The sequence below is a fragment of the Xiphophorus maculatus genome, chromosome 22 (genome assembly GCF_002775205.1).
Source record: "Xiphophorus maculatus strain JP 163 A chromosome 22, X_maculatus-5.0-male, whole genome shotgun sequence".
In the NCBI taxonomy this organism is placed as follows: Eukaryota; Metazoa; Chordata; class Actinopteri; order Cyprinodontiformes; family Poeciliidae; genus Xiphophorus; species Xiphophorus maculatus.
In genome coordinates, this window is record NC_036464.1 from 28437965 (window position 1) to 28447677 (window position 9713).

The 9713-nt window shown below is 40.7% G+C and overlaps 1 protein-coding gene across 9 annotated transcripts in view; it reads right to left on the bottom strand.

The window, feature by feature from the left end:
- The window catches only part of LOC102221619 (attractin-like protein 1), a 361245-nt gene extending 351532 nt beyond the window's left edge, over nt 1-9713 (bottom strand). For 3 of the 9 annotated variants that reach the window (XR_002752045.1, XR_002752046.1, XM_023327068.1), the window contains exon 1: nt 8765-9705. Coding sequence is in view for 6 of the 9 variants with exons in the window: in XM_023327068.1 (XP_023182836.1) it covers nt 8765-8991 (227 nt within the window). In the remaining 3 variants the exon portion in view is untranslated. Of the gene's footprint in view, nt 1-8764 lie in introns of all 9 variants that reach the window. The other 6 variants (XR_002752047.1, XM_023327069.1, XM_023327067.1 and 3 more) reach the window with 4 other exon arrangements.

Consider the following 9713-nt stretch of genomic DNA (forward strand, 5'->3'; position numbering starts at 1 on the left):
TTGTAGTTTCTACAAAGTATTGACTAATCAACTGCACTTAAAACAAAAATTTTATTTTGTCGTTCATTTTCATTCACCAAGAGGTTTCCATGACCACTCAGACGTCCCCTGAAAGTTGCCATGAATATTCAGCAAACTTTTGAGAAACACTCAGCGGACGTCAAAATAAAACCTTCCACGTCTGGCGGACGCTGTGATCGCTGCCTGGATGGTTTGCTAGAGGTTAAGCTGAAGGTCTGCTGGGTGTTTAAAGTCATTTCATTTTGACGTCTAGCTGCAAACATTCACTAAGCATTGGCAGACAATGTTCGCCAATCGTCAAAATGACCTTTATTAATGACAGTAAAAACTAACAAGGCAAAACTAATGATAATAAAACACTTTATTCTGCAATGTAAGTACATAAAACAATTTCAGAAAAAAATTTCATTTGAAAAATGGATGTGGTACAAAGAATTAATGTAAATGCATATGATTTAATAAGACAAAAAAAATCAAGGAGAATGTCAGCATTTTAAAACATCTAATGTTTAGAAAAATCCCTCAGGATTTGTGACCAGGTTTCTGCTGCATTTAAAGCAAAAACACAAATACTGATTACTGTTTATTGAAGCAGAATAAGATCTGCTTCAATAAACTAAAAATAATGTTAGAAATTGACAGAACACCGAAGCTTCTGCAGAAACAGCCCAGAGACGTCAGAATAGAAAAATCTTTCCTCTGATTTTAAAGATGCCAATGCCTCAGGGAGAAACACATGGGGGAATATTATTCATGTAACACACCTACCAATCTAACTGTGTATCTGTGTGTGGGCGTGCACATGTGTGTGTTGACCTTGCTCTCACTCTTATCATGGCAGGATTAACTCACACTGGACAGATGGCAGTGTGGTGCTCCTCCCTCCCACACACACTCATGCTAACGCTAGCACACACACCACAGCTTGGTGCTGCATGGTGTGTACAAGCCGCAGCGCTGTCTCCGGGCGCTGCTGGAGGCTTAAATACACACACATACACACCCCCACGCACAAACACCCCCCCACACACACACAGAGTGAAATGGCAGGATGAAGGCCGTGTTAGCAGATGATGACTCTGATGTCAAAAAGCTCTCTGCTGGTCTTTCTCTTAAAAATTTGTTCTGCTCTTACTTTTCTCTGGTTCTTCTCTTCATTAATCCAAGCAGGTTCGATGTACACAAACTTGTTATGGTTTCTCACAGAAGTACTTTATTGTAAAGACAACTGAATGTTTAAAGTGTTTTTTATCTGAACTAAATGAAATTTTGAACACTTTGGCAAAACTGGTTTAGTTTCAAAATGTTTAAGGTTTCCTTTCAAATATGGCCTCTGTGTAACTGAAATACAGGCCCTGACTTGAATTATTGCTTTTAAGCTTGTAATAACCATTTCTTTGAGAATTCATAAAAGTTTAATGTTCTAAAAAAAAGAGCCTCATACCTGATGTTTTAAATCAATGCCATTGTTGTTAGGCTATAATGATTGCATAAATTGCAGTCATTGTAGCAATATTAAACAATATTCATATTAAGCAAATATTATTAGGGCTGAATTTATGAGTTGGATATTATGTGATTAATTGGACTAATTGTAATTAATCAATTATTGAAACAAATCTAAGCTAATTTAATAATCAATTAATTGTTGACCGGAGAGCTCAAACTCAAAAAAGACCATTTACTAAAAAAATAACCCAACATCTTCAGAGTTCTAATTTAACCAAGAATGTACAAGAATTTTTTTAATTTAAGATAAAAACACCTTTGTCTGTAAATATGTCTTAGCCTAAACTCTTCAAGTGACAGTTTTACCTTAACCCAGTTCACATTTACTAAAGGAATTCTGCTATATTGCATTTAGGCAATACTTTTTATTATTATTAATGTATTCCTAATGTTGTATAAAAAGGTGGTTAAATTAAAAATCTGTAGAATTTGCCATTTTCTTATCCAATTAATCATCAGAATAACTGATAGAGTAATTGATTAGAAAAATAATCAATAGTTGCATCCCTAGAAATTATGCAACACCAACTCCAATCTATTATATAGTGAATGAGTATTTCCTAAAAGACTGGTTGCTTTTAGTATATATAAGGTATAAGGTATAGAAAACTTTACAGAAAGAGTCTTTGACATATGAGGGGAGCTGGTAACTATAATGGATTCCAATATCACAGAGAGGGATTTTCAGGGCTCACAGTATTAATATCAGATTAAATCAGTCAGGAAGTGGACTACTTTAATCCAAAACTATAATCCCATTTTGGGAATAAAATTAATTTGCTAAATTTCTTTAGGATGAAAGGGGAATATTACTTTAATCCACACACTGACCAAAAATTGTGCAGTTTTCACTACACGGATCTCATGCTGTGGATGCTTTGTTGTTTTGTTTAGCATGTATTGAAGCGAAAAACTCCAACTTTTCAATTTCTTTGTCTTTTTCTTCTCTACTGATTAGAATCCGTCCTTTTCCAGATCTCTGGATTTCTGTTGGGAGATAATGACTACGAATGTTTGATCAGCTTCAGCTCGCTTGCTGTTGCCTCCAGCGTTTCTGACTGCCTGCACTCTGCATTCAGGAGACAAAGTGAGATTAATGCTGAGGGTTCGTTCAAGCTAAACATTCGGAAAATAGATTTATCTACATCTGCTGAGGTGCACAGTGCGTTGCTGGATTCTTCTGTAATATCACTCTGAAAATATTTACTGGTCTGAACAGGGGACAGGCTAGCATATTTGCCTGATTACTTCCCTTTGTTTATGAGCTGAAAGACTGCGTTCATCCCATCAGCTCAAACCCGTTCTTTTTGGGGGGTATCAGAATAAACAATGTGAATGTATATGCTTGCCACACTTTTCAGATATTAATTGAAAGAAATATTAGAAAACTACATTGTAACTGAATCATTTTGCTTTAACATCACATTTATTTGCTTATATGTTAAATTTTTTTTTTAAATACATTGAAGTTTTAGTTTTGAAATAACGTGGAAAATGTGAACAGTTGTAAACCCTTAAAAGATCTATCTAGCTCAAAAATAAAAAAAAAACACACCATGAATTCGAAGCCAAAATCTTCTGTTAATTTTTTGTCATGACAATTACTTTTAAGCTAAAAAAAACACAGAAGTGGTCAAAGGGAGCAGATTTACTCACCATGAAAGAGTCAAACTTTAACCTACTTGTTATGATTTAAAAGGCTGCTTTACAACAACAAAGTCCATATACATCTTGAAAGTGTAGTTTTCTCCTGACAAACTGATTAAAATCACAGTTATATTGATGTTCCAAGATCAATAATAATAAAAAAAAATGTCTCAAATGTTATTTCTTGAATAGGAGCGAATCAGAATCTGGAGAAAGTTAAAAAGCCTGAGGAGGAGCAGTGGTTACTAACATACCATGAATCGACTTTCACCAGCCAACTCTACTTTCCTCAGGCGAACACTGGCTGCTGCCAAAGTAACATACAGTAAAGATCCAGAGTTAGCCTTCATGCCTTACTGGTTCCTCTCAGATCTGCTTTTTAAATTAAATACATTTTTAAAGTGGCTCTCCATCAATACTTCTTCAGACTTTTTGATGATATTCTTTCTAAACATAATGATTTTCTGCCTGGTTAACCCTTTTTAGAAGAATGTTTGCAATATTAAAAAGACACAAATGGTTGGGACTCCTTGCCAGGGAGGCTTAAGAGTGTGACCCCTCTATAATTGGAGCACACCCTCCAGCCTTCCTGGCAAGGTCTATTCAGGGGTCCTGGAGAGGAGGGTCCGTCGGATAGTCGAACCTCGGATTCAGGAAGAGCAGTGTGGTTTTCATCCTGGTCGTGGAACACTGGACCAGCTCTACACCCTCGGCAGGGTCCTGGGGGGTGCATGGAAGTTCGCCCAACCAGTCTACATGTGTTTTGTGGACTTGGAGAAGGCGTTCGACCGTGTCCCTCAGGGAGCCCTGTGGGGGGTTCTCCGGGAGTATGGGGTACCAGGCCCTTTGATACGGGCTGTCAGGTCCCTGTATGACCGGTGTCAGAGTCTGATCCGCATTGCCGGCAGTAAGTCGGGCTCGTTTCCGGTGAGAGTTGGACTCTGCCAGGGCTGCCCTTTGTCACTGATTCTGTTCATTGCTTTTATGGACAGAATTTCTAGCCGCAGCCAAGGTGTTGAAGGGATCCGTTTTGGTGGCCTTAGGATCTCATCTCTGCTTTTTGCGGATGATGTGGTCCTTTTGGCTTCATCAGGTCGTGATCTGCAGCTCTCGCTGGAGTGGTTCGCAGCCGAGTGTGAAGCGGCCAGGATGAGGATCAGTGCCTCCAAATCCGAGGCCATGGTCTTGAGCCAGAAAAGGGTAGAGTGCCTTCTCCGGGTCAGGGGGGGTGTCCTGCCCCAAGTGGAGGAGTTCAAGTATCTCAGGCGGGGAGGGAGCGGGAGATCGACAGGCGGATTGGCGCAGCGTCTGCCATCAAGCAGACGCTGTATCGGTCCATCGTGGTGAAGAGAGAGCTGAGCCAAAAAGCGAAGCTCTCGATTTACCAGTCGATCTACGTTCCCACCCTCATCTATGGTCATGAGCTTTGGGTCATGACCAAAAGAACAAGATCGCGGATACAAGCGGCCGAAATGGGTTTTCTCCGTAGGGTGGCTGGGCTCTCCCTTAGAGATAGGGTGAGAATCTCAGTCATCCGGGAGGGACTCCGAGTAGAGCCGCTGCTCCTTCACATGGAGAGGAGCCAGTTGAGGTGGCTCGGGCATCTGGTCAGGATGCCTCCTGGACGCCTCCCTGGTGAGGTGTTCCGGGCACATCCCACCGGGAGGAGGCCCCGGGGAAGACCCAGGACACGCTGGAGGGACTATGTTTCTCGGCTGGCCTGGGAACGCCTTGGGATTCCCCCGGAAGAGCTGGAAGAAGTGGCCGGGGAGAGGGAAGTCTGGGCCTCCCTTCTGAAGTGCTACCCCCGCAACCTGACCCCGGATAAGCGGAAGCAGATGGATGGATGGATGGATGGATGGGTTGGGACTCTTTAGAAAGGAAACTCCAGGACAACCTGGAGAAGTTGCGTTCCTGTATCAGTTGGCGATGAAATGAAAAGGGCAGATGGGTCGTATGAAATGATGCCATTGTCTTCAATAAGCAGACGGTAAAAACATTTTTGCTAACTAAATGCTCCAAAAACGGTCAGGTTTTCAGGAATGAAACATCTTTTAACATGACTCTTTACATTCATGGCTGAAGGAGAACAACAGGAAAATATCAGTGTTTGGTTTTGTGTCGTTGAGGTTCCTGAAAAATAAACGTTCTAGAGGGAAAAAATAGTAGACGTACCCACACTAGCAGCATTTCCATTGACCATGGAATTGTGCAATTGGACATTTAAAAAATAAATGCGTTTAATGGAAATTCACTAATTAAAAAATATATACAATTTTTGCTAAAAGGTTTTAGCTCTAGAATGGGGTGGTTATTTTAGCCGTATCAAAATTGGTTTACATCACAAATCCATAATGGAAACACTTTTTTCACCTTTACCAGTAATAAAAAGGTAAATTTTCTGACAAAAAACTTTGTCTTGATTTTTCCAGTCATGTTTGTAATGTTTTAACCACCTAAATTGTCAAAAACTGTTTTTGTACAAACAATAAAAAGCTTGAAAATGAAGACTTGATTGTTGGAGAAGTGTTTAATAGCACAGCTATTCTTCGACTTCAGGAGAACTCAGAGCATTTAAGAAGCGCTCAGTGTTAAGGCAGAGTAACGGGCCACTGTGCAGACACCAGAACAAAAGCATCCCTGTTGTATTGACTGTCACTCAGCCTACAGCTGTTATCTGTTGTCTGCCTCTATCCAAACAATCACACGGACCAAAAAAAAAAAAAAAAAAAAACAAAGAAGAGGGAAATAAATCGATGCAATCCTCCAGAGAGAAAAGCTCAGACTGAAGTGCTGCCATGACTTCCTGCATGTTTGTGCAGAGCAGGCTGTAAGTGAGGTGACAAGGTAACCTCTTCCTCCCTGGAGTATGTGAGCGGTGAATAAGGCCACAGACAGAAAAAGAGTTAGAACAGGATTTAATTGTCTGAGTTGTTCTCTCACTTAGAGAGAAAGTACAACATTTCTTCCTGTAGCAGCAGCAGGTTTTCTAACAAGAAGAAAAGCTTAACTGGAAGCAAACACCTTGTGTTTGTGAGATACAGCAGCGCCAACCAGACTGGTCAGGAAAAGATGAAACAACCAGCAACTTTTCTGCTTAAAAATTACATTAGTTGTGTGAGAAATCATAGCAGTGCATTTAGAAAAAACAGATATATGGACTGGTCAGTATCGGTCCCGATACTCAATGTAGATTGTTTTTCAGTATCAGTGACAATGTCCCTGATCGGTAAGGTCAAATCTATTCAGTCTAATTCTGCGCTTTGTTTCTGAGCGACATCATTATTTATTTTCCATTATTTTCAGATTTCTTAATTGCACTTTCTGCATCATTTGAAGGAAAGCTTGCTGCAGTTTATTTGTACATGTTTGACCAAGATAGTCAGTTTCGGTTTCTTTATTATTTACATTACCGTACATTGGCTGTTCTACTCCTAATTTCACAGACTTGACAAATTAAAGTTGTTTTTACATATTTGATAAAGCTTGTGAAGCTGTTGGTGGATTTAAGTGCTATACTGGTGCAGAGTTACCAATTTGTAATTCAGTACATTCATGTCTAGGTTTTTTGGGGGTTTTTTTTTTAAAAGAAACATTTTAAGTCGATTCAGCTGTTTTTCTGTATCGGATCAGTATTGGCCGATACTTAACCTCAGATATCCGTGTCAGAAGTGAAAGAAATTGTTTAACATTATCATTCTACAAAAAGTAGAAAATGGTTATTAGGCGGTTAAAAACAATAATCCAGTTGTACAAGCAGTGTACAACTGGTGCACCAGCAGCGAGAAGAATGGAGTTGATAACCAATATCAAGAACAGTATGTCTTGAACAACTGGATCTCTTCTCTTCAACTACTACCATACTCTCAAACTAAATCATGTTTAGGGTTGATGAACAAAATTCTCAACATCAACCAAAACAGAACAATAATGTCTTCATCTGTCTACAGAATGTTTTCTCGTTTGAGTTTTTCTAGATTGGGACATTTCGGGGACGTCTGGCCAATCGCTAGGCTTAACATTAGCGTCTTCTTGTCATAAATAACTGTAGAACCTCTCTGATCACTCTAAAGCTGATCATTAACTGAATGTTTCCCATAATCCTCAGCTCAGTCTATTCAAGAAATAGTTTTCCATTATCTTCAACGTGTGTCTGGTGTTGTTTACCATTTTAAACCATCTGAAATCAATTTAGCTCAGCAGCCAATCAATTTCAGGACTTCTTTATATATGCTCCAGCCTCTAATTAACTTTTTTTATTTGAGTAACAATGGTCTGCTGAGAAATATCTGGAAGGACCCATTTAATTCAGGTCTTCAGACAGGAAAGCACCTCTACCTGCAGATACAATATTTTTTGCCATCGACCTTACACAGAATGAAAAGTCTTACTGACAAAACTCCACACTGTTATCAACTTCCCCTTTCCGTTTCTAAAACTTCACCCATATGATTCTCCCTGCTAACATCCATCCTTCCATCTATCATCTATTCGTTCCTCTATCCATTCCTCCCTTCTATTGTCTATCCATCCATTTCACCAGCTATCAACCCATCCATTCCTCCTTACACATCTCATCCATCTGTTGATCTGTCAGTCCATCCATTGATACTTATTAAATCCAATAAATCCATAAGTTGTTGCTCAAACCTTCCTTCATTGCTTACTAAATTTAAGAAGATAAGATTTATTTGTCATTGTCATCAACAGATTACAACGAGATGGAGAGATTAAATTTATTTGTTCCTTTCTTCTTGTTTTCTTCCTTTGTTCAATATTTCAAGTCAGAGCACTAAAATTATCTGGCATTGGTATCATCTATGAAGTTTTGTATTCAGACTTTAAAATCACCCAGAAATGATTGAGGAATGTGGAAAAGTATGGAATTACAACATGGACAAATGTGTTATGTTAGGCGACATAAAATAAACACAGTTTGTGTTTACCCAAATCTGAAAGTAAAACATGACATAGGCTACTGTGGAAAATGTCATAAAAAATATCTGAACACAGTATTTATTCATTTACCATCCAGTAAATTGAAGTCAAATTGGTGCCTAAATCTATGATGTTGAGAGTCCTGTCAATCTGTCAGCAATCTGACAGTTTCTGTTGTCACAACAAATACTGTCATTTTTTAACGCATGTCCCGCCTGCTTGTTGTGTTCATTGACTAAGAGTAAGTGCTGCTTTCATGCACAGATAATAGATTACCAGCATCCAGTTAAATAGTAATAATATATCAAGGGTACATTAAGATACTTTATCTTTATTTTGATGTGGCACTAGTTACCCATCATATCTCTATGGGAGTAATACTCTGAGGCATATGCCCCCTTTATTGTCACCTATTCAGTGTCTTGCTACTCTTATTGATATTATTCACACATTAACAACAGCTTTAAAATACTGAAAATTTTAGAAACAATTTTCCCACCAACATTTGGCACCCCTCTAGCCTGGCGCCCCTGTGCATGGCATAGTGAATACCCAGTTTTCGTAGACAGATACAAAACAAAAAGTAATGATTAGGTAAAAGATGAAAGCAGAACTTTTAAAGTCTACAAAGTGAGGCATCGGGGCTTACTTGAATCTTCCCTGGCAGTGCTGACACTGATCTCCGACCCAGCCGTGGTCACACACGCAGCTCCCGTTGACACACTTCCCTGAAAAACAGCTCTTATCGCAGGGCGCCGACGAAGCCCCGGCGTGAAGCACCAGATGAAGCAGCACCAGTAATCCCAGATATGTTTTCCACAGCCCAGATGATGACCTGACCCAGGCGGGTAGATGTTTACATCCAGCGGGATCCATGATGGGAGCGCGCTGAGCTCAACACAGGCTGCCGCTTTCCCGGAGCTGATCCGCGGGGATCAGTAGTGAGGCGGGTCGGCTCAGGTTGCCCTACCTGTAACCCCGATGAAGAAGGAGCCTGGAGATAACTATTACTTGCGGGCTGTCAGAACATGCTGAGCGGCGTGGGTTGAAGCCGGGGGAGGTGGGCAGAACACGGCAAGAAACTTTGATGGAAGCAGTTAGAAAACACTACTGATGCGTCTCCACCTGGAACAATTCGTTCCGAGCAGCAAATAAACATACAAGAAAATTCATTTTCTGCATTTTTAAGTCTTCCAGAAAACTTCAGCTGCGGCGAAGAATCCTGCGTCAGGAAGTAAACACACAGCCGCGGAAGGATGAAGCGCTCTTCGCGTTGGAAATTAACATCCAAGCGAGATCTCATCGCCCTGCGCTGCAACTCATCTGCTAACAAAGACTTGGGCTCCGATCTGCGGTGGGTGGACGCGACAGCTGCGGCTCCTGCTGAAGTCCGGAGCTTCCCCTCGCTCCGCTGTGCGATAGCTCCACAGCTGGTGTTGGGATGGTGGTGGGGGGAGTCCTACACAAAACCCCCAGAGCGAGCATTAGCAGTACGACCACGGCACGCGGTTAAAGGGGCAGGTCCCTTTTAAGGAGGCAGAGACAAAGCTGGTGACAAACGCCTGCAGCGGCATCACTGGCCTGGTTTCACACACCTG